The 23,107-nt window shown below is 62.6% G+C and overlaps 1 protein-coding gene across 7 annotated transcripts in view; it reads left to right on the forward strand.

Moving 5' to 3' along the window:
* AATK (apoptosis associated tyrosine kinase) overlaps positions 1 to 23,107 on the forward strand; it is a 39,299-nt gene that overhangs the window by 9,498 nt on the left and 6,694 nt on the right. For 5 of the 7 annotated variants that reach the window (XM_007185841.2, XM_057536744.1, XM_057536749.1 and 2 more), the window contains exons 2-9: positions 13,542 to 13,675; positions 16,871 to 17,018; positions 19,442 to 19,521; positions 20,069 to 20,187; positions 20,343 to 20,430; positions 21,371 to 21,504; positions 22,789 to 22,873; positions 22,950 to 23,071. In XM_007185841.2, the coding sequence (XP_007185903.2) occupies positions 13,542 to 13,675; positions 16,871 to 17,018; positions 19,442 to 19,521; positions 20,069 to 20,187; positions 20,343 to 20,430; positions 21,371 to 21,504; positions 22,789 to 22,873; positions 22,950 to 23,071 (910 nt within the window). Of the gene's footprint in view, positions 1 to 12,163; positions 12,291 to 13,541; positions 13,676 to 15,199; positions 15,483 to 16,870; positions 17,019 to 19,441; positions 19,522 to 20,068; positions 20,188 to 20,342; positions 20,431 to 21,370; positions 21,505 to 22,788; positions 22,874 to 22,949; positions 23,072 to 23,107 lie in introns of those variants that run through there. The other 2 variants (XM_057536747.1, XM_057536745.1) reach the window with 2 other exon arrangements.

The following is a 23,107-nucleotide window of genomic DNA, read 5'->3' on the forward strand; positions in this document are numbered from 1 at the left end:
TCAGGGACAGATGATGGGCCCCTGGAGGCCTGGGCACGCAGAGCTCTGCCCCTCGTGCTGTCCGCTCACCTCGGCCTTGTAACTCAGAGACGCCCGCCCAGGTTGCACAGCTTCTTCCTGCACAAGATCCTGTTTGCATCAGCGGGCGGGCTTGTGGGGCAGGGGCATTGGTGCCAGGATGCCCTCCGATGCCCTGCCAGGGCCCCGCCCCAGGCCTGCTGGTGACCCCGGGTGTGAGCCCCCGTCGGCTGCATCCACACCAGGCAGGCCGGCTGGGGCGCTGGGAATACCAGGGGGCGTGGCTGTCTCGCTCGGAGTCAGGCTCACTGCCTGGGCTGGGCGGGGCCCCTCGGAGGGCCTGGTTGCCCCCACTGGAACCGCAGGCCAGTGGGGGCTGAGCCGCTGCTCTGTGTCCTCATGTGGTGCCGTGGCGCCGTGGGCTTCGCTGTGAGCCACGGGAGCAGCTCCTCAGGGCCTCAGAGCCTGTGGCCGGCCCTGGACTAGGTGCGTTACGAGGTGGGGGCACGCAGGCGGGGCTGCCAGGCGCCCAGAACAGCAGCTTTGGCTATACCTGGGGCGGATGACCCCATGGGGGGATTCGAGGCTGCTCGGCCACAGGGGGATCTGAGATCTCCCCTCCTTCCACAGGGGAACAAGTTGGGGGCCAGGAAGGGTGCTGGGCCCTGGTGGTAGGTGGGCACGGTGGACGAGTGGACGGGGTCCTGGCCTGTGTGTCGTCCTGAGTAGCAGGAGTGGGGCCGTGCTCCACCTGACTTCCGACAGTAGGATGGAACATCCAGTGAACTTCAAGGGCCAGACGGGGCTGTAGCAGGGAGTCAGTTGGTGCTCTGGCCTCGGAGCCACGGCCCCTGGCAGAGATGCTGGTCGAGGAGTGGGCTCCCCGTGGTGTCTGGCCGCGATGCGGGGTCGCCCAGGACCCTCACTGTTGTGGAAGTGGCCTTTGTTCTAGGAGGGTTTGGGCAGCGCCCCAAGGGAGTGGGTGAAAGATGAGGCTGTGGGCGTCTGGTGCAGATCGGAAAGGGGCTCTTGGGGGGAGCAGTGAGCCAGCCAGGGGCACATTGGGGGTGCCCGCCCATGGGGGCCGGCAGGGTTGGCACACCCCTGACTCGGTCTCCACGGGTGTCAGACCGCTTACTTAACATCTTTTTAAATTGAGGTGAAATTCATATAACGTGAATTTAACCCCTTTAAAGTGTACGGGTCAGTGGCATTTAGTACATTCACAGTGTTGTGCGGCTACCACCTCTCTAGTTCCAGAGCCTTTTCATCACCCCAAAAAGAAGCCCTGTGCCACTACAGTCCCCCTCCCGGCCCCTGTCCCCTGGACCCGCCTGTTCTGGACACCCCATAGGGATGGACCACGCAGTGCCGTGGAGGGGCCGTCGGACTCGCCCACGGCTTCTCCACCAGCTGCGCGGGGGCTCCTCTTTTTTCTACATCCTCACCAACACTGGTTATTTTCTGCTTTAAAGATCATGGCCATCCTAGTGGCTCAGATGGCTCACTTATTCTTCAGAGCGGCTGCTGAGCCAGGCGGCAGCATGCGGCCCCTCCCAGCAGACTGGGAGACCGAGGCACTGGGCCTTGAGGCTGGAGGGGGCTGACTGGAAATGCTTCCTGAGTGCCCTGTGTCTCAGGCTCCTGGGGATGTTGGGACGGGGCCAGGCTGAGGGGCCAGCGAGGATGAAGGCTCAGCAGGGGAATGGCCAGCAGTGGGTAGGCAGGCAGGTAGAGGGCTCGGAGGGGGCTCGTGGGTGGCGCTTTTGGAAGATGGCTTCAGTCCCGGGTGAGGAACCGCTTGGAAGCCACAGACCCCTGAGGAGGTTGGGCAGGGTCCGGGCCATGGGGTGGAGCTCAGTAGCCTCAGCGGGGCTGGACGTGGGGAGGGGGCAAGAGGAATCCAGAGGCAGTTGGGGTCTCCCACTTGGGGAGGGGTGGGAGGGATCCAGGGAGCGGGTTTGCCTTGAGGGGGACGTGGACTCCATGCTGGGTTTGGTTTGAGATGCTCCAGGACACCCAAGGGAAGGGCCAGGACCAGGTGGATATCGGGGTCTGGGGCCCCAGAAGAAGCTGGGGACCAGGGTAGGAGCTGGGGCCCTGATGGGGTCAGGAGGGGATGTAGGCCAAGCTTGGGTCCACTTGGGGAGGAGGATGGCATCTAGCCCAGGACAGTGAAGGCAGCGGCTGAGGAGGTGGAGGGTGCAGGGGCCACCCCGGGACCCAGAATGAGGCACAACCTGCTGTCCTTCCTGCACTCTGGCCGCGAGATGTGGCCAAAGACAGAGCCCCTCAGAGTGGGTCCACTGACCTGAGGATGGCTGGAATCACTGATCCTTCTCTTGGCCGATCCAGGCCACCTCCACCTTCCATCTCCATGTCCCCATTGTTTCCCTGGGGAAACCTTACTGACCTCCAGCCATGTGGCTCCCCGAGGTGGGGTTTGAGTGTGGGGTGGGGGCAGACAGAGACCTGTGGAGACCCAGGACCCTGTGACGCCAGGACAGATTCTGGGCTCCGTTCTGTTTATGGTGAGGCTGTGGGGGTCTTTAAAGATGAGAGTGATGGGGTTAGGCGTGGGTGATAGTTAAATAAAATATTAAATAAAAGTATACACATCTGATTCTAGACGTAGTACATGCTTATTGTAGAAAATATGAAAACTGCAGACAACGAGAAGGTATTAACTACCCAGAATTCTACCACCCAAGACAATCACTGTTCACATTTTGAGATGTTTTCTTCCAGTTTTTTTTTTTTTTTTTAACATGGTTGTGATCAGGATTTATAAACAATTTCATGTTCTGCCTCTTGTTCTCAAATTTACTGAGGCATAATAGAAATAGACTAAACTGTGCATGTTTAAAGTGTTGGGCTTGATGGGTTTGGTGTACAGATATGTCAGAACTCATGAAGTATATATATTTGGGAGACCCCATGAACCCTTGACTCCGTAGTCAAATAACAAGCATTTGCTTTGAGCCCAACCGTTTCCTTGTGTATCCACTTTTTAAAATTAGCATAAAGTTGATATTCCCTCACTTATTTAAAACATCTTCTTAAATTCACTCTCTACGGCTTCCTTTGCAAATATACTATTGTTTTCACGGAATCCTTTTATTGTGATTATTTAGGCTGGTTTTTACTCTTATAAACACCACTGCAGGGAACATCTCTGTGTGAAGCGATTCCTGCCTGTGGCATTAACTTGCTCCTTCCTTTGTTTTTTTTTTGTTTTTTTTTTTAAAGTTTTTTTTTTTTACTTGATTTTATTTATTTATTTATTTATTTTTGGCTGTGTTGGGTCTTCGGTTCGTGCGAGGGCTTTCTCCAGTTGCGGCAAGCGGGGGCCACTCTTCATCGCGGTGCGGGGACCGCTCTTCATCGCGGTGCGCGGGCCTTTCTCTATCGCGGCCCCTCCCGTTGCGGGGCACAGGCTCCAGACGCGCAGGCTCAGCAATTGTGGCTCACGGGCCCAGCTGCTCCGTGGCATGTGGGATCTTCCCAGACCAGGGCTCGAACCCGTGTCCCCTGCATTAGCAGGCAGATTCTCAACCACTGCGCCACCAGGGAAGCCCCCTTCCTTTGTTTTTAGTCTGGATTTGTGTGCCATTCAGGCTGCTCTCTCGCTTGAATTCCCAGACCGGGAATCACTAGGCCCAGGAGTTGGCAGGTCTCCCAGGCCCTGCAAGCACATCTCCAAATCGCTTCCCAGAGGCTGCTCCGACTTACACCCACCAGAGCGCCTGGGCAGCTGGTCGTGGTGTGTGGGCTTCGGCCAGACACCAGCTTCTAAGAATTCACGTGGCCGAGAAGCTGACATCGGGTGTGACATTTCATTTCTTTTATTATGGACGAGGCTGCACATTTTCCTGTGGGTTAGTCAAATTGTATTTCCTTGATTGTGGGCTGTGTGTTGTTTGCTTGTTTCTGTTTTGGGGTCTTAATGTATTTTTTTAGTTTTTGCTGACTGTGTGCCCCCAAAAGTAGTCACATCAGTCCTTGATAAATTTTCTGTCATCATTCGTCCTGGTTTGTTGTTTCCTTTTAATTTGGGGCTTTTATAGAACATACGTTTTTATGTGGCCAAACCCATTGATCTTTCATGATTCCTTCCGTTGCTTTTACCTTAAAAATCCCTCTCCATTGAGAAGCCTGATATTTATCTATTTTCTTCTCAGATGCTATAATTTGACTCACTGATGTCAATCTGAAGGTATTCTGCTGTGTGGTCTGAGGCAAGACCACACGGGGCCGGGCATTCTGTGCGGGGTCTTCCGCTGAGGCTGGACCTGGCTCTGGACTGTGATTCCACTCCTCACCTGTTGGCCCATCTCTGCTGCAGAACCATATATTTTTTTTTAATTTTATTTATTTATTTATTTATTTATTTATTTTTGGCTGTGTTGGGTCTACGTTTCTGTGCGAGGGCTTTCTCTAGTTGCGGCAAGCGGGGGCCACTCTTCATCACTGTGCGCGGGCCTCTCACTATCACGGCCTCTCTTGTTGCGGAGCACAGGCTCCAGACGCGCAGGCTCAGTAATTGTGGCTCACGGGCCTAGTTGCTCCGCGGCATGTGGGATCCTCCCGGACCAGGGCTCGAACCCGTGTCCCCTGCACTGGCAGGCAGATTCTCAACCACTGCGCCACCAGGGGAGACCCAGACAATGATTGTAGCTTTTGGATATGTTAAGAGTTAGGCAAGATCCCTCTCTCTGCACTTTTTCTAGTTTCTCTTGTTTAGAGCTTCATCCGCTACAAGGCCATGGGTCTTGTTGATGGGTGCCTGGGAGGGGGTGAGGGAGTTGGGTGACCCAAGTCGTGTGACAGCCCCCTCATGGACACCACTCACCTGACCTCACCCCCACTCATTGGCAGAACAAGTCATTCCTTTTACAAGAAGCCCAGCCTGGCACCTGGTTCTGTCCAGAACTGCTCCCTCCCCTCCTCACAGCTCCCCCGACAAATGGTCCATCCCCCTCCTCCCGCCAGCCCCTCGGAGCCCTCCCTGGAGACTGACTGAGGCCAGGACCAGAGAGCACCAGCACCGAGGGTGGTTCACCAGAGGGATCTGCTGGGTACCGATGTCCACCCCCTTTGGGGAGAGCACAGGATCCATGTCACCCTTCCCATGTCACCTGCAGGGCCAGGCCCCCCAAAACAGGAGCCCCTTGTGAAGGGCCCTGAGACCTCCAGGGTGGGCCATGGGGGATCTGTCCCCAAGGGACACCCAGGTCCTGGCCCTGCAGCCTCCACCCCAGCTTAAACCAGCATCCCTCCCCCCTGCCCTTCCATGTCCATCCACTGAGGGCCATGGGTGGTGTGGCTCGTGCCCAGACCCTGACGCTGGACCCCACTCCTGCCCCCTGCTTACCCGCCCTCCCAGCAGGATCGGGCTGGTCCTGGAGAACTGGATAGGACCTGTCACGTGGCGGGTGTTACAGTCGTGTACTCGGGGGATAGGGTGGGGGCAGTGTCCCAGAGCCAGCACCTGGCAGGTTTTATGGGGGACTGTGGGATGTCCAGGAGGCAAGGAGGGCTTGGGGACATGGGACTCTAGCTCTGTGGGGTCTGGAAGGAGGGTCTTCTGGCCCACCTGTCTCCCTTGGGTTCCCTACCCCAGTTGCAGGTCCCTGAGGTGATCTGGGGGACAGCAGAGAAGGTGTGGGAGTGGGGAATCCTCAAAGAATGTGTTGAACTTGAAAAGGAAGCAGGAAAAGCAGGAAGGGAGAAGGGGGAGGAAGTGGGGAGGGGGAGGGAAAGGAGGGGTGGGGACCCATTGGTGGACCCGGTGTCCCTACCTCGGGAGATGGTGCCTGGCTGCAGCTGTGTTGGGGGCTGTCACCTTGAAATGGCCTGCAGTCAGACCCCCACGCGTGCCTGGCTGAGTGGAGGTGGGGTGGGGCCAGAGAAGGGTGGTTCCAGGCGGGAAGCTGGGTGGTAGGGGTGAGATCTGTCCCGTGAGGCTGGGGGCGGGCTCTGTTTGCTCATCATGAACTGGAAAGTGGCCCCTCCTGGTAGGGAAAGCATCCACGGGAGACCCTCGGGACACAGCAGGTGCCCAGTAAGCGTGAGTTACTATTCCTAAACGTGGCCATGCAGTTTTACAGAACGCTGTGCCTCCTTGGAATGGCTGCTCACAGCTGGTGAGCAGTGCTCAAGCCACAGGGCTGGCGAGGAGGGCAGGGTCCCGTTCAAGCAGCAGAATTGGGCCGATGGAGGCCATAGGCCTGCTGGGTCTGGCGGGGGGAGCTGGTCGTCTCTGTCTTGTTTTCTCTGTTGCTTCTGCAGTAGATAGAATTATTATTTTAAGAAGTATCTAACGAAACAGGGTCCACCATCAATCATCCCCACAGGAGGGCGCCGCAGAGGCGGGACCTCAGACAGAGGAGCGGCCAGGAACATGGGGTGGTTCTGGTCTACCTGCTGCTCCGGCTCGGATGCTGCCTGGGTTTGGGGGTGTTGTAGGGGCTGGTGGGTGTCAGAGGTGAGCTGCTGAGCATTTGCTGCCCTGGGGTGTGCATACCCCTGGGTGTCACTGAACTTCGGGCGGGAAGATGGGACAGGTGCCTCTCGGCGCCGCACATACCACCTTTGTTGTGATGGTTAACAGGCGTTTGTATTGTATGAACATGTCGGCTTTTACAAACTGCGTTTTCACATAAGGGAGCTGGACTCTCAGTCCCTTCCCGTGTGAATTCATCTGATTAAAGTAGAGCCTTAATCACAACAAGAAAGAGCTCCTCTTACGCCAGAAACGTGACCCCTGGTGGTGGGGGGCGGAGGGGCGGGCTGGCCGCTGCTCTCAGGGAGCCCCCCCGAGGGACCCCCCCCACCCCACCCCGTGAGGTTTCCTTCCAGAATCCCCGGCCCAGCCCCTGCCTCTTCCAGCCCCGTAGGCTGCGGTGGCCCCCTGAGGGGTTTGGGCCCAGGGTTTGCCCTGTGTGCTCTCAGCCACCCACAGGCACTGCTTCTCCTTGTGATGTCACCACCCTGTTCCCAGTGTCCTGGCTCCCTGGCCCCAGTTCTGCCCACAGAGCGGGCATGGGGCACTGGGGAGGGCAGGGAGGGGTCCTGGCCGGGGGCCCCAGGCTCCTGTCTGTAGCTTCCTCACCCCAGCCCTTTGTTTGGGTGAAGACAGGCAGGCTATGTGCCTGCCAGGTAACCCTGGCTGTGGGTGCCCCCCAAGGCGAAAAGGGCCTTGGGGAGTGAGCCCTACAACGATGGAGAGCTGTGTGCCGACGCCCATGGTCACTTGGCAGGAACCTAGCCCGTGGCTGAGACGCTACCCATCCCCCTCCTGGTGAAGGACCACTCTGGCCACCTGCCCCTGCTTAAGGAGGCTCTGATGGGGGCCACCTGCCCCTGCTTAAGGAGGCTCTGATGGGGGCCACCTGCCCCTGCTTAAGGCAGCTCATATTGAGGCCACCCGCCCCTGCCCAGGGCGGCTCGGATGGAGGAAGCTTGCAGAGCGGCTCCGGGGACGCAGGCTGCTGGGGGTCGGAGACGAGGCTCCAGGGACTGAGGAGCTCACCCCCTGTGGGGCACACGGGACACATGGGGAGTGAACAGACCCCGGAGACCCTGGAAGGCGGGGCCCAGAGTTCAGAAGGAGGCGGGTGTGAGCTGAAGCAGTGGGAGCCTCACCCCACCCCATGGAGGCCACACCCCATGAGTGCCCTGCCCCCGCCTTGATGCCCCCGAAGCTTGGACACGCCGGGAGGAGGCCTGCATGGCCCCAGGGCAGACCTGGACGATGAAATGGACCCTAAGAGAGAACTTCCAGCACTCAGCAGTCCTGCCTGCCCTGCCGTGTGTGGTGAGCCAGCCCGCCCCCATCCCAGCTGGACCGAGATTGGCGAAGTGCGGCCTGAAGGGGCTCTGGGATCTGGGTGCCTGCGGGGGCTACGTTTCCTGCCTGGAGGTGAGCAAGTGCGGGGGCGGGGGGCTCACTGAATGGGGTACATCCAAGGGCTCGGGCTGCAGGGCCACGCTTGGCCACTCCCAGGTGACTCCCGGTGGTCTGAACTTCACCTGGGTCTGCGGGATATTTTTATAATCTTGGCGGGCCCTCTGGGCAGGAAGGAGGAGGTGGTGAGCGGCCAGCCTGTGGCCTCACTGCGAGACCAGCCTCTGCCCCTGTTCCTCCTCTCCTCGCCCTCCGCTCAGCCCGCAGGAGGCCTGGAGCACCTTTTAGCCCACCCTTCACCCCTTCCCCGGGGCTGAACTGAAGTGGGAAAGGGCGGGGGGTGGGGTCTTGTGGTAGGGGGTCTGTGGTGTGTGCCAGGCCTAGCTGACATCTTGGGCTGGTGTTCCTCTATTGCACACTCGGTGTGGGGTGGCCCCATTTCCAGATGGGGAAGCTGAGGCTCAGGGTCCCACAGCTGGTGCGTGGTGGAGCGAGGCCCTGAGCCCCCTCCCAGCCTGGCCTGGAGCTGCCCCAGCCCAGCCTGGGGAGGGTGAGCAGGTAGCTTCTTCCCACCACGACCAGGAGCCCCCTGATGGGGGGCACATGGTCGCAGAGACCGGTGCCAGCACTTGCCCACTGAGGGTATACAGGCACGCCAGGTGCCCATCTCCTGTGGGGAGGACCACAGGGCCAGGTACAAGGGAGGCTTCTTGGCAGGGGGGTGGTCTTCCTCTGCTTAGCAGCTCCCCTCACCTCTGGCCCCGGCACCCTCCCTTCCTGGAGCTGCACTGGGCAGCCCAGCCTGCGGCCCTTGACTATGAGCTGACCTGGGAGCTGCTGCCCCCGCCAGGGCCCTCCGAGGCGGTGCCCGTCCATGCGCGGCCACTGTGCTCTGTGGGGCTGGGCAGTAGCTGTGGGTACCATGAGGGTCTGGCCTTCCCTTCTGCTTTGGGGGCAGGGTCTGGGGGCAGGGATGGAACCTCTGGTGACAGTGCTGCAGAAATGGGTCCCGGAGGCATTGGGTGGACAGAAACACCCGTGGAGGCCTAGGGTCCCCCGAGTGGGGCCCAGGCCAGGCATGGCCAGCCAGCAGGGCAGTGCCTCAGGGGACCCTCCTGTCACAGGGTGTTAGCTGAGGCCATGTGCCAGGATGCTGGTGGGTCCCAAGGGCAGTAGCCCCAAGCTTGGACCCCTGGGTGGCATGCACCCCTCTGAGCCAGCTACCAGCCCCACAAGCAGGGTGTTTGTTCCCCACATCCAGGGGCCTGGTGCCTGGTACCCAGCCCTGCAGCCCCCAGACCTTGGCTTCAGTCCTGGAGCCCCTCATGGTTACAGAAGGGGGCTGGCATGGTGATGTGTGTGCTGGGCTTCATGGCCATGTCCAGGGGCTGGTGTTCTGATCCTTTCTCACCTGCCCAGTGTCTTCAGGAAGGCTCTCCCCGCTGAACCCTTGGACATAAAACAGCCAGAGAGTGCCACCTGGTGGGCGGTGAGGACCCCCCCCCCCCCACCGACCTATGTGTCACTGCCAAGCTGCCCCTGTGTCGCTGTGGTCACAACTCAAGTGGGCTCTGCGAGAGCCAGGACCCAGCTGGCCTGCCCTCCCGCGGGCCGTGTAGTTGTCCCCCAGGCCAAGGGTGGAGTGGCAGGCGTCTGGGCTTGGGGTCCGGTTGGAAGTGGGTCTTCCCATGCTCCCCGTGCTGGGCTCGCATGGGGCTGGCAGTCACGCTAGGGTGAGTGGCCCCAGCGAGGTGAAGGGCTTGGAGTTTGGGAGCAAAGCTGTGGCTGGGTGCTCTCTGCTGCAGAGTTGAATGGCCTGAGGTTTGTTTGAATGGGTTTTTCATTTCTGAAACAAACAACAAAGCCATTTGCAACTTTTGTCTTCCTGGGCACTCGTGGTGTCATTCTGGTGTGTGAGTGGCCTGGCACTGGGGGGATGGTTTCGGGGTCACCGCTGCCAGGCCCCCTCGGTGGACAGAGCATGGAAGGACATGTGTGCAGGTGCACGAGCACAGACACACAGGTCGGTGCCTGTCTGTGCGCTATAGGTGTGCCAGGTGTTCATGCCATGGGGTCATGCGGACACCGCCACCCGCTGCGGGCACCTCCGGCTCTTCTTGCTCCCCGTCCTGCACTGGCTCCAGTATGTTGCTTATTTGCTTTGCGGAACCAAATCCCCACCTGAGGCTGCTCTGCCCCCTCCTCGTGGCCCCACTGCCCCAGCGTCAAACCTGATGGACCCTCTGCGCCCTTTGTGGTCCTGGCGCTGTTCTCTTTCCTCCGTCAGTCAACGCAGACTTATTGGTGTTTCCGGGCCCTGGGTGTTCCTCTAGCCCTTGACACAGAGAGAGCATCCTTGGGCTGTCACACCTCTCACTGAGGTTGTCAGAAGAATGAAACGAGGTGCTGACCCCTCTTGCCCTCTGGGAAGAGGTGGGGCGTGAATGGGACCCCATATGGGCCTCCCAGACTGTTAGTGGGCGCCAATCCCAAGGGCACAAGCGGGACCTTCCCCGTAGGCATCTTTGGTGGGTGGTGGAGGAGCAGGGAGCCGGGAGCCAGGAGTCAGGAGTGGGTCTACCCAGGCCCCCAGGCACCAGCCTGTCAGTGTTTGGGTGCATCCATAACTTCCTCGAGCCTCAATTTTCTTACCTCTAAAGTGGGCACGATGATACCTCATGAGCAGGCTTGTCAGGGGGACTGGAAGAGAGGGTATGTGTGTGGGCACGCATAGTGTGTGTGCCCCCGTGTGTGTGTTCGTTCATTCTGTGTTGATACAACAGGTGTCTCTGCCAGACACTGGTCTGTTTCAGGAGTTCACGGCCAGCAGGGCCCAGGCTGTAGGCGCCGGCCTGCGGGCACAGAGAAGGGCTCCGGGAGCCAGAGCTGGAGGTGCTGAGGGCGTTGTTGGCTCCCTCCTGGGGGTGGCCAGGGTGCAGGACTTGAGTGAGTGATGCCTATGTGTGGGCAGGGGGTGAGCGGCCCCTGTGCGGCCTTGGGATCTGGGGGTGACACTGGAGGGGACAGGTCCATCTGACACCGAGGGGCTGTTGGAACCCTCCTTCTCCCACCAGGATCATCCTCTGACCGCGGAGGGCAGGGCATGGGCTCCCTGGGGACCGAGAGCAGTCTCCTAGCTTCTGACACAGACCTCAGTGTCCTCATCTGCAGAGTGCTTCTGAGGGTGACACTTCTGTCACCTGCTGTAGTCTCGGGGAGTGGGGCAGGGTTTCAACTGTTCCAGCATTGGTGGGGCTCCAGAAACTGACATGTTTTGTAGATTAGAAAATTCAAGTCCACAGCCTCTCAGAGCCACTTCTGGCTCTGCCCATCTGTTTGGTCTTCTCCCCATCCCCGCAGATCCACCTTCAGGGACGTGGGCATTGGATGGTGGGGGAGGCCCACTCAGGGCCCCGCCCGCCACCTTCCTCTGCTGCTGAGTCAAGCACATCATGCTGAATGACCACCCACCCTCAGCCCAGTTCTGTGACCAGGGCCTGCCAGGGGGTTGGGAGGGGACCCACAGAAGGGCCGCACCCCAGGACTAGCATCAAGGAGGCTGAGGCTGGGCCACCTGAGGTTGTCCTGCCCGACAGCAGCCTGTGCAGCCCAGAGGGGCAGGTGGGTGATGGGCCTGGTGCCTGCTGCCTTCTTCCAGGCTCTGGGACCATCCAGGAGAGGGAAATGCAGGAATGCGCGTGCAGGCAGAGGTGGTGGGAGGGGAGCCTGCTGAATGCCCATGAGTTGCCATGGCAACAGCACATCCTTGGGGGCTTTCATGGCTTCCTGGGGGTGCGGCAGCCAGGGCTGCTCAGCACCCTGCAAGTACATGCTATTTGAGTGGGAGAGCCCAGTGGTGGGGGGGTGATGCTTACCCAGTGGGTGCCCCCCCATCCGCCACACACACACCCGAAACCTGGCCTGTGAAGGCCCCTGTGGAAGTATCTGCTCGCAACCCCACGGGACTGGGGGATACAGCCAAAGTTCCAAGGTCTCTTCCAAGGGCAGACTGAGCTGGTTTCCCCTGCCATGGTGACCCTGCCCTCCTGGGCCCTCAGCCTTGCCTCTCTTCCCTGTGTGTAGGTATCTGGAATGAGCTCGGAGACTTGAGTAGGAGTCCAGGCCGCACTTGCCATTGTTCCAGCCTCTTGGGCTCACACTGCCTCCAGGAAGTCTTCCTAGATACCCCATTAGCCGGCAGCTCTGGCTTCCCATGTGGGCGCAGAATGCCCGGGAGCAGAAGCACATCAGTCAGAGGTCAGCTGTGCCACGTCGGGCAGGCTCCTCACCCTCGCTGAGCCTGCATTTCCTCCTGTCCAGTGGAGACAGGCATGGCAGCTACCTCAGTGCCAGTTAGGACCCGGTGAGGCACTGCTGAGACCTGCTCTGACCTGAGGGACCAGTGATGGCAGGTGTGCTGGGTGGGATGATGGGGTCCTGAGGAATCAGCCATTGGGAGCTGGGGTGCTGGGATGCTCAGTGGGCAGAGGAGCTGGGGACAGGCAGGAAACCTCCAGGGGCCGAAGGGAGGACGGGCAGAAAGTCCTTGGGAAAGGGGCGTGCACTGGAGCCGGTATTGTGGGACAGGAGGGCAGGCCAGGGGTGGAACTGCCAGCCCAGCGTTTAGGGGACCCCGGCTGGCTCCACCACACTGTCCTGCGGGCACCAGATGGGCCGAGCTTCCCCAAAGCCCTGGCTCAGCGGGGGAGTGGGGGCAGCTTGGAGCCCTGATTTGGGGGCCGTGCTTGTGTGTTGGAGGGCCACGTTGTGCTGTCCTGGGCACCACAGTTTCCCTATCTGGTGAGGGTGAGCCATGAGGGGCTCACATGGACCAGGTGCTGCAGGAGGGGGCACCCCGCTGTCCTCAGGACAGAAACAGCACCGGGGGTCCCTTGGTGGGCTTTCAGTAAGACGGTGACTTGGAAACAGCAGGCTGCATGGAGGAACTCTGCTGCCTGACCTTCTTGGGGATGGTGACATCCCTGTCCTCAGAGGTTGGACGGGTCCCAGCCCTGACCCCCAGCTGCCTGGAGCCTGGCATGTGGCCAGTGGCCAGCAGCCAGGTCCTCAATCTCTCCCACTTAGTGGGGCCCTGGTCCGCCTCCCAGCACCCCCCATCCCGGGTCTCACAGCCTTTACCAGTGCCATCCCATAGCTATGGCAACGATGACAGCCCCTGGGGCCCGCTCCAGAGGGGTGAGTGGGCTGGCCAGTCTGAGAGAGACGTGGGAGAGGGTCCCCATAGCCCCAAGACCCTGAGCTCATGAGGGATGTCCATGAACCTCCAGAAGTGGGAGCTGAGTAGGCCTCGCCAGCTCTGCCAGCCCCTTGTTCCTTGGCAAGGCCAGTGTGGCACCCAGGCGCTGGCCATGGACTGCAGGCTTGGGCCACCGTGGCCACCCCGTGTGTCCACCTGCCCTGGGCCCAGCGGCTGTGCCTCCAAGTGTGGGGTCTTGGAGCAAGGGTAAGGGTGCTGAGGCTCAGACCGCAATGAATCGGGGGGCCTCGGAGCCCGGCGTGGGGATCCGGCTGGCCCCGGAGTGTGCCTGGGGGACTGGGTGCAGATGGGGGCCGGGTCGCAGAGCTGCCGTGTAACTGCTCTCTCCCTCGGCAGACGGCGCCCCGCTCAGCGAGCTCTCCTGGTCGTCCTCCCTGTCTGTGGTGGCCGTGTCCTTCTCCGGGCTCTTCACCGTCATCGCCCTCATGCTGGCCTGCCTGTGCTGTAAGAAGGGTGGCATCGGGTTCAAGGTGAGGGCTGGGGGTCGGGGGAGGCTGTGGACGAGATCCTGAGGGCTGGCCCTCTGGTGTCCACTCGGCGCTGGGCTTCCTTCCCTCCTAGGGCCCTCTGGGGACCATAGAGGCCGGGACCCCACAGCCCCTCCTCTGGGGGCGGCCGATGGGAGAGGCCTAGGGGCTGTGAGGGACCCCTCCCACTGCCTCCCCCATTTTGGGTCCCCCTGTGGGGGGCACGGCCTCACGCTGTCATGTCCCAGCTCAGGGTCAGGCCTCTGTGTGTGGTGCACCCCAGGCCTCAAGGGGGCCACGGGGGCTCCTGAGCCGCTGTGGGAGGGGTCTCTATGCCCAGGGGGTCCTTGAATCCTTGCTTTTTCGAATCAGCAAAGGGAAACCAAAGCTGCCCAGACACGCTTCCCGGCGTCAAAAGCACCTCTCTGGCTGGGGTCACCTTACTTTGGGTGTCTTCTGCCCCACGAGGGAAGTATTGTGTGCCCCGTAGGAATCAGCGCGGTAGGACAGCAGGGGTGATCGTTACTGTTCATGGAGCATCAGCTAGACGCTGGGCCCGCCTTCTCTCTGGCCGCCCTGGCAGGGCTAACCTCCCGGGGTCATCCTGGGCTGGATTCCAGGGCTGAGGTGCCCCCCCCTAAGGATGGTGGCCGAGGGGCATCCCCTGGGGCGCTGTTCCCCAATCCTAGACGCGCCCATGGCTGCTCCCTACCTTTCGCTGCAGCTCTGAGCATGGAGGACCGGGAGAAAAAGCTGGGAACTGAGGGGCCCAACCAGAGCCCCCCTACCCTGCCCTGTGGGCTGAGTTCTGCCGACTTAGCACATAGCACCGCCTGTGGTCATTCTCCCGCCCACTTGGCCGCCCCGCCCTTGGCTGGAGGTCAGATTCCCAGGCCTGGCAAGGTCAGGAGGGGAGGGGCTGTCCCCTGGCCCAGCACAGCACCCCGCCACCCCAGTCGTCTCCATACTAAGTGACCCACATTGCAGCCGGGGTCACCCCCATTTTAGAGAAACAGTGCCCTCCCCCTCCCCCTGGTATGTCTCATCACAGAGGGGGCCGGGGGAGCTGGCATCTGCCCGGCACTTGCCTTTTACAAGGGTGTCTTTGCCACATTTCACGGCAGGGCCATCCAGAGCCCTCTGAGGGGGGAGCTGGTGGAGCTCAAGGCCTGGGCAGCAGGGCCATGGCCCTGGGAGCTTCGGGTCTGCATCCAAGCCCCTCCCTGGGTATCCTCATGCCTAGCCCTGTCTCCCTGGCCTGCAGGCACACAGTGGGCTGGGCCAGGCGATGCTGGCATTTTCCTGGAGGATCCTGGGGCCAGAGAAGCAAGCGGGAGGGGGAAGGGAAGGGAAAGGGGATGGGAAGGGGGGAAGGGGGGAAGGGGAGAAGGGAAGGGGGATGGGAAGGGGAGAAGGGAAGGGGGATAGGAAGGGGGGAAGGGAAGGGGAGGGGAAGGGAGGGGGAGGGGGAAGGGGGGGGCCTGGGCTGGGCCTTGAGGCTATTGTATGTCAGCCCCTTCTCAGGATGCTGTGAGAACAAGGCCCCAAACAAGGGCTAGTTCGGCCCCCTCCTACCCGTGCCCTCCTCACCTCCTGGGAACATGGTGCCCGGAACATTCCACCACCAGTGCGCCTCAGTGGGAGGGCCTGCCTGCATAGCGGCTCCCGCCTGGGCTCTGGGGGGCCAGTGCTGGGCTCTCCCACCTGGAGCTGTGCTGGGAGAAGGGGCTGGGCAGCGATGCTCACACTGTCCTATCTGATCACCCGCTCTGCTGGCTCCATCCGGTGGGCCTCCAGGTGGCACCGTCAGGTAACAGGCTGGGGCCAGGGCCAGACCCCGAGGTGGGTGGGTGGGTGGGCGTCTGTGCCTCTGCAGAGCCGCAGCTGGGATTACAGGGCGAGGGGGTTGGTTCTGACAGCCCCGGGGCCCAAGTGTAGTCTCCCGGGCCCTGGAGAGGGGGAGTCCCTGCAGGCCTTGTCCCCAGTGGCTCTGTCATCTCTGGGTACAGGCTGGGACCGGCCCGCAGGGACACCCCAGAGGGCTCTCAGCCTCCCTGTTGCAGCCGAGGACATCGAGGCCCGGAGAAAGGAGGGGCCTCGGGTCACAGCGCCGGGCAGGGAACCTAGGCCTCGTGGCTCCCAGTCTAGCCGCCTGGCCACAGGGGCGGCCCCGCTGCAGCTGCTTGCAAGTCCCTCGACCCTCGGCCTCTGTTTCCCCACCTGGCAGCGGTCTGTCCTGGTCAGGCAGGCCCACGGCGCTAGTACTGTGGTTCTGCTTGTGGCCCAGGGCTCCTGGGAGACTTGGTCTTGGCTCAGGAATGTGAGGTGGCTTCCTCAGACAGACGAAGGGGCAGCTGAAGTTCAAAATAGCCGGGCCAGGTGGGGCCCAGCCCGGTGCCCAGGGCCAGGCTCTTAAGGAGCCCGGGGAGCAGACGGACGCCCACCCTCCTGGGTCGAGGTCCAGGGGCCCTGCAGGCAGATGGCCACGGTAGGTGGTGCTGCCAGCTACCACCTGCCTGGGGGTGAAGTTGGGGGTGGGCTCTCAGGAATGCTCCTTGTCCGGGAGGAGCAGGGGCACTTAGTTGCCTGTCCACTGGGTCAGGGTGGGTGGGATGAATGGAGCCCCTGTCCTGGATTCCCCAGCCACGACCCTGAAGCGACTGACCATGGGGTACCCCTGCCCAGGGCGAAGGCTGCTGGGAGGTGGGGTGGCTGAGAGGAGTGGAGGGCTGACTCTGGATGGGCGGGGGCAGCTGGCCTCCAGCCCCACCCCGCCCCCCGCCAGTGTGGGCCCGGTGCTGCCCACCCTGGCCTGAGCCTGGTAGACGTGGATGTGGGTGGGCTGAGGCTGGGTGAGGCGTGGCTGCCCTGGGGCTCACGGCCCCCACCCTTGAGGCTCTGCCCGTGGGAGGTGCATCCCCACTCCCCAACCAACATAAACCAAACCCCGCCCTCCTGGGGCAGCTGGTGCCCCTGCGGAGGGGGCAGTCTAGGAGTGGGGTCTGTTCTCTGCCCTGAGGAGCGAGGAGGTGGGTGGAGGGGGCAGCTGGCAGGGCTGCTGGTGGGAGCGGGGCCCCGGGAAGAAAGGGGCCTTTCAGAGCTGGCCTGTACCCCTTGTTCTCTCCCTGCCCTGCCCCCTGTCCCTCCCCCTTCTGGGGAGCCCTGGAGCTCACCGCGTGTGTCACCCGTTTGGCCCAGGAGTTTGAGAATGCTGAGGGGGAAGAGTACGCGGCCGACTTCTCGGCACAGGGCTCCCCGGCAGCAGCAGCTCAGAACGGGCCCGACGTGTACGTCCTGCCACTCACCGAGGTCTCCCTGCCTATGGCCAAGCAGCCCGGGCGTTCAGGTGAGTGAGCCCCCAGGTGGGCCCAGGTGGTGGGCGTAGGGTGTGGCTCGGGGGTCAGTGCTCCCGGGGAGGGGAGGCAAGGGGCTGGTGTGTGCCCCCTTTTGCTGGGACCTGGGGCGCTATGAGCAGGCTTGGGCCAGCTGGGGCTACTGTGCAAAGGGGGCGGGGGTTGCTCCCTCTGGTCCTGGGGTGGGCACCCATGTGCTGGGAGGAGGGGCTTCTCTGCGGCCCCTGGGATGCTGGACCCCGTACATGGGCTCTGTGGTGCCCAGGAGCTAGAGCCCACCCACTGGGGGGGAGGGGCTCTTTAGGGCTCCTTCTGTGGGTGGAGCCTTTTGCTTAGGACCCTGGGGTGGGGGAAGGAGGGGCCTGGGTCCCCCCAGTGCATGCAGGTTGCAGGTACAGGTGTAGGCGGGGCCTCTTCCTGTGGCTTCCTTGCCATGTCTCCCACTTGCCCCATCCCGTGGTCCCCCCACCAGGCTGGCAACCCACATGGCAGATGCAGGGCCCACACTCCAGAGGTTAAAGGTCAGTGGCCAAGCTGGGCTTTGAACCCACATCTGCCTGATTCAGTACTTCAAGAACCCCCCAGTTGTGTCTGGAGGCTGGTGGGGGGGTCCCTGGCCCCAGGCCCCCTCCCTGGCAGCTCCTAGGTCAGGCCTGTGCCCACCCCCAGCTCCTCCAGGCGCACTGAGCAGGGTGTCAGGCCCGGGGGGGCTCTGTTGGCACCAGGGCCTGTGATGAGTAGGCCTGGCCCACCTGCTTGTGTTCCGGACCCTACTGGTCCTGACCACGATGCTGCCCGTCCCGAAGCCCAGCCCTCATCATGGGCTGGGGGCCTCCAAGGCACTGGGCTGGGCCCAGCCCCCTGGCCCCATGACTGTCACTCCCCACCCCCCTGCAGGTGTCTCCTGGAGGAGACCTCACCAGTTAGGCAGGAATTTCAGGTGCCGGGGCTCCTCCGTCGAGTGGCCCGAAGGAACACCCCATAAAATCTTGAAGGTGGGGTCTCTGCTATAGGAGGCCCCCCAACCTTCCTGGGTGACCATGGGAGCCTCTGAGCCTGTGCTGACGGTGCTGGACGCTAGGAGCCGTTGCGGAGCAAGGGGGCCCCCCCAGGGGACACTGTACCCCTGGCCTGGGCCTGTCACCTGCCCCTGGCAGTGTGTGTGCTTGGGACACCAAGGAATCTTTGAGACCCAGTGTCTTCCACCGCTTAAGGGACTGTCCCTGCGGATGAGGGGGACAGGGATCCAGGAGGGGGCAGTGATTGCATGCTTTTTTCCATTTTCTAGCTCTGTTCTGTTCTTTATAGGGTACCCTGCTTCTGGGGAGGGGGAGAGATTTGGGTGATGCTGGGAGGGCAGACCACCTGGAGGTCAAGGATTAAAAACCTGGGCAGCAAGTACTACCCCTCTAAACTGTGGGGGAAGATGGCCCAGCCTTCAGGCTCCCCAGCCTGGCTCTGTAGGTGCTGCCCCTTGGGTGCGGACCCCAGAACCCCTGGACCCGGCCTGCCATGCCTCCTGCAGCTGCCAGGAGAACTTTCCTGTTGGCTGGCTCACCTCCATCACTGCCCCACTGTCCAGACTGCTGAGCCTGCTTGGGGAGACCCCAGGCTGGAGGTGGGGGACAGCAGTTTGGACCTCAGGGGGAGGAGCCCTGGGACTCAGGGCCCCACTGGGACCCCTTACCCCCAATTCTGCTCAGCATCAAGGTCAACATTCCCTAGGGTCTCCAGTCCCTGGGAGCAGCCCCTCACCTTGGAGTCTACTGGCTGCCAGGCTCAGCCTGTCCCCTGGGCCCTCTGGGCAGTTGGCGTGGGAGCAGAATTCGGGGAATCCCTTGGGGCACAGGCGGGGTGTGGGTGGGCTCAGCAGCTCTGGCCCTTCCTCTGGGGCCCTCACTGACCCTTCCTGCCTGCTGACCTCACCCAGCCCAGCCTGCAGGAGAATGGGCCCAGTGTGTTCCGTACAGGGCTGTGCCAAGCAGCCCCCAACAAAGGAGCCTTTGGCGTGCCTGGCGCTGGAATGCCATCCTGCGGCAGGGGTGAGGGGACGGGCCACTCCACTGCCCTCCTCCCCATGGCCTCCGCCCCAGCCACATTGCCTGCCCAGCATTGCCTGTGCGCTGGTCTCAGCTCCAGGCCCTGCTGTTTCCAGCCTGGCTTGTCCCTGTAGCTTGGGGCACAGCCTTCCCAGACCCACTCAGAAAGATGCATGGATGCGGCTTGCAGGTCCACAGCTCCCCTGGGCAGCAGGTGCCCTGCTCCTGATGGCAGCCCCCATCAGGAGGGAGCAGGGGGCTCTGGGTGGCTCCCCGGAACGGGCCATGCAGGCAGCCCCTCTGGGGGCCAGGCGAGAGAAGATGGGGGCGATGATGGAGGCTGAGCTGGCATCTCTGAGCCCCCTGCCCTGTTACAGTGCAGCTGCTCAAGTCCACAGATCTGGGCCGGCACAGCCTCCTGTACCTGGAGGAGATTGGCCACGGCTGGTTTGGGAAGGTGAGTTGCCGTCCCGGGGGTTGGTGGGGATGTGGGAGGGACTGGGAGTGTGGTCTGCTCTTTTGCCTGGCAGGTGGAGAGGGTGGGTTGGAGACCTGCTTCTCCTAGAAACCTCCCCAGCCCTGGGGTCCCCTCTCAAGGCGCACTCTACTGGGCCCCTCCCTGGGGACCTCAGGGTCCGGCAGCCTCTTCTCTGCAGATCCTGGTATCATGCTGGCAGGTGCCTCTGATTGGGCAGGGATGGGGAGCAGCATCTTGGTCCTGGCTTCTCCCTGACCACCAGCCTGGGTGGGACAATGAGTTGAGTCCATCTTCCTCACTGCAGACCCCCAGAGCTCTGAGAACAGCTGGGGACCTTAGGGGAGGCAGACACAAAAGACGGAGTATTACAGCCAGGAGGGCGCGCTCTCCCAGGAGCGGTCCAGAACCCATTTTGCAGATGAGTACACTGAGGCACAGAAACAGACTGCTTTGGCTGGAAGAGCAAGGTTGGGGGCGGAGCTTGGGGACGGTGGAGTCCGCCCACCTGCTGACGCCTGCCCCGCAGGTATTCCTCGGGGAGGTGAACTCGGGCATCAGCAGCACCCAGGTGGTGGTGAAGGAGCTGAAGGCGAGCGCCAGCGTGCAGGAGCAGATGCAGTTCCTGGAGGAGGCGCAGCCCTACAGGTGGGTGGCACCTGGGGACAGGCTCAGCCGGAGGGGGTGGGCCACTGGCCGGGAGGTGGGGACGCGGGCCCTGTAGACAAAGGCAAGCTCTGTGCTGCCCCGCTCCTGCCCTGCCCTGAGTGCGAGTCAGGGGGGCAGCCTCTTGGCTCCCGCAGGGCCCTGCAGCACAGCAACCTGCTCCAGTGCCTGGCCCAGTGCGCCGAGGTGACGCCCTACCTGTTGGTGATGGAGTTCTGCCCGATGGTGAGTCGCCTGCTCCCTGGTCCTCCAGCCCCTGCCCTGCGCTTCTGGAAGGTGGGCCTGGCCTTCCTGCTGAGCCGGGGACCCCTCACCCCCACCCTCTGGGCCTCACATCCCCCCCAAAGTGGGGTCCAGGTGGCTCTGCACCACTACCTCCCAGAGGCGGCCCGGGGGAGGAAGGAGGTGGTCCCCCCTCAGAGACGGCGGCTGTCCGGGTTGGGATTCCACTGTACCCTGGGGGAGGGGGGGCTTCCCCACCTGCCTGTGCTGCTCCGAGTCACGGCGGTTTTCCCGAGAGGCACCCCGGCCCGCTCGGGAGGCTCACGGCCCTTGCGTCTGGTTGTACGGCCTCGCTCGTACTTTGGTCTCGGGTCCCCCGCCACACACACGCACATCTGAGCCGCTTGCCGACAGGGAGGCGGCCTCCACAGACGTGGGCCCCCCTGGACCATCTAGTTTCTGGACTCCTGGCGTAGCCTCCCAGGGCTTCCCCAGGATGCCTGGGCCCTGCCCAGAGCTGAGCGGCGTCAGCAGGTCATCAGCAGGTCAAGGAGTTGCCAGAGGACACTCTGGCCACCGGCTCTGGGTTCCGCCCAGGCTCAGCGTCACTGCTCCTGTGGCCTGTCTGCCGCCCACCAGCTGAGAGGTGGCGAGCATCTGGGCCCCAGTGGTCTGTATGCGGGATGTGACCCTGCTGGCCCGCAAGGCTGCCTGGGGCTGGGGCTGTCAGTGTGGGGAAAGTGTCTGCTGCCTGCGGGGTCATCCTACTGAGAGCTGGCCCCTGGGGGGCGGACACGGGCTCCTCTGGGCAGCGGCAGCCCTGCGCCGTCAGCAGGATGCCTGGTCCCCCCACGGGCCCTGCTGAGGAGGGAGGGGCCTGGCGGTGGGCTTGCACGGGCACCCACTCCCCACCAGCAGGTGACGGTGCTGCTCTTCTCGGCAGGGGGACCTCAAGGGCTACCTGCGGAGCTGTCGGGTGGCAGAGTCCATGGCGCCCGACCCTCTGACCCTGCAGCGCATGGCCTGTGAGGTGGCCTGTGGCGTCCTGCACCTGCATCGCAACAACTATGTGCACAGGTGAGGGCGCGGGCGGCCCACGAGCTCCCTGCAGGGCCTCCACACTTGCTCCGGGGGCCGCGTGAGGTGGATCCTCAATTAACCGGGTTAGTCTTTGTTCAGCCTCTAGGGACCACTGTACAAAGGGATTTTGTCAAGTAAGAAACACCAGGCAGATGGGAGTTGAACACCTGCTTCTGCAGGAGGGTTAAGCGAGGCGACGTCCACTGTCCAGCTGGCCTGGCTGGGCATGCGGTAGGGCCTGAGGCCCATCCTCTGTCCCCAGAGTGGTCAGCGCTGCCTGGTGGCCCTATGGCGGCCCCTACTCTCCTCTGTCTCTCTCAGGCCCATAGGGAGGGGTGGCTCTGTCCTGCTTCCCGCCCTGGCCCCTGAAGTCGGAAAGACGGGCCAGGGCCCAGCGTAGGGGGACATGCCAGAAGAAGTGGCGATGGACGTGGCCCCACCAGCCCCGGACAGCACACAGGCCGTCCTCCCCAACAATATCCTGGTGCTGAGTGATGACACATGCAACTCCAGCATCAGTGATTTTGTTGAAGAGGGCAGCTGCCAGCCTCCCGACCTGCCCGCCGAGCCCACCCAGCCCCAAGCGCCCATCTGTGGCCCCCAGCACAGCAGCATTTTGGCCAATGTGTGCTGACCCCGCGTTTGCCCCGGTGCCTTGGGCCCCAGACACCCATGGGGCCACAAGGCAGGCAGGGGAGGAGCCGGCAGCCAGGGCCGGCCGTGGGTGGGAGGCAAAGGCGGGGGTGAGCGGCACTGCTGGGTGGGCACTCCACACCTCCACCCTGCCAGGGGCCCTGTGTGCACAGGGCAGGGGCAGGACCCTGGGGCACTCAGTTTCCCCACTGATGCCTGCCTTCAGGGAGCTGAGGGTGGCAGTGTGGTGGGCGGGAGGAGACTGCGGTGTCCCTGGGCTGGCTCGCCCCCGAGGGACGGGTCAGCAGACTGGTGTCCCAGGAGAAGTAGGGGAGTGGACTGGGGTCAGGGGGTGGGGTTCCAGTGAGGCAGGCCTTGTCCAAGGAGGGCCCTTGGGCACCTTCTAGCTGGCCCTGGGCCTCGTTTTCCTTGTCTGCCTTCTAACGTGTGTGGCCCCATCCACTCAGACCCTCAAAGTGTCCAGTGCTGGGTGAGGGGCAGGGCGGGCAGCCTCTGAGATGCCCCTTTCCACCCACGCACCGACCAAACCGAGCCCAGGATGCCCTCGGCGACAAGCGGCCCAGTCCCCTCAGTTCCCTGGATGCCCTAGCCCGGCACTGCCGGCTGACCCCACCCTCCCACCCTCAGTGACCTGGCCCTGAGGAACTGCCTGCTCACAGCCGACCTGACGGTGAAGATCGGCGACTATGGCCTGTCTCACGGCAAATACAGGGTGAGTGGGCCGGCTCGGGCCAGGGCAGGGCCGGCCGCACTTGCCCGCGGGGTGACACTGTCCCACGTACTGACAGGAGGACTACTTTGTGACGGCTGACCAGCTGTGGGTGCCACTGCGCTGGATCGCGCCTGAGCTGGTGGACGAGGTGCACTGCAATCTGCTGGTGGTGGACCAGACCAAGGCCAGCAACGTGTGGTGAGTGAGTGTCCAGTGAGGACACGGAGCGCTGGG

The sequence above is a fragment of the Balaenoptera acutorostrata genome, chromosome 20 (assembly GCF_949987535.1).
Source record: "Balaenoptera acutorostrata chromosome 20, mBalAcu1.1, whole genome shotgun sequence".
NCBI lineage: Eukaryota > Metazoa > Chordata > Mammalia > Artiodactyla > Balaenopteridae > Balaenoptera > Balaenoptera acutorostrata.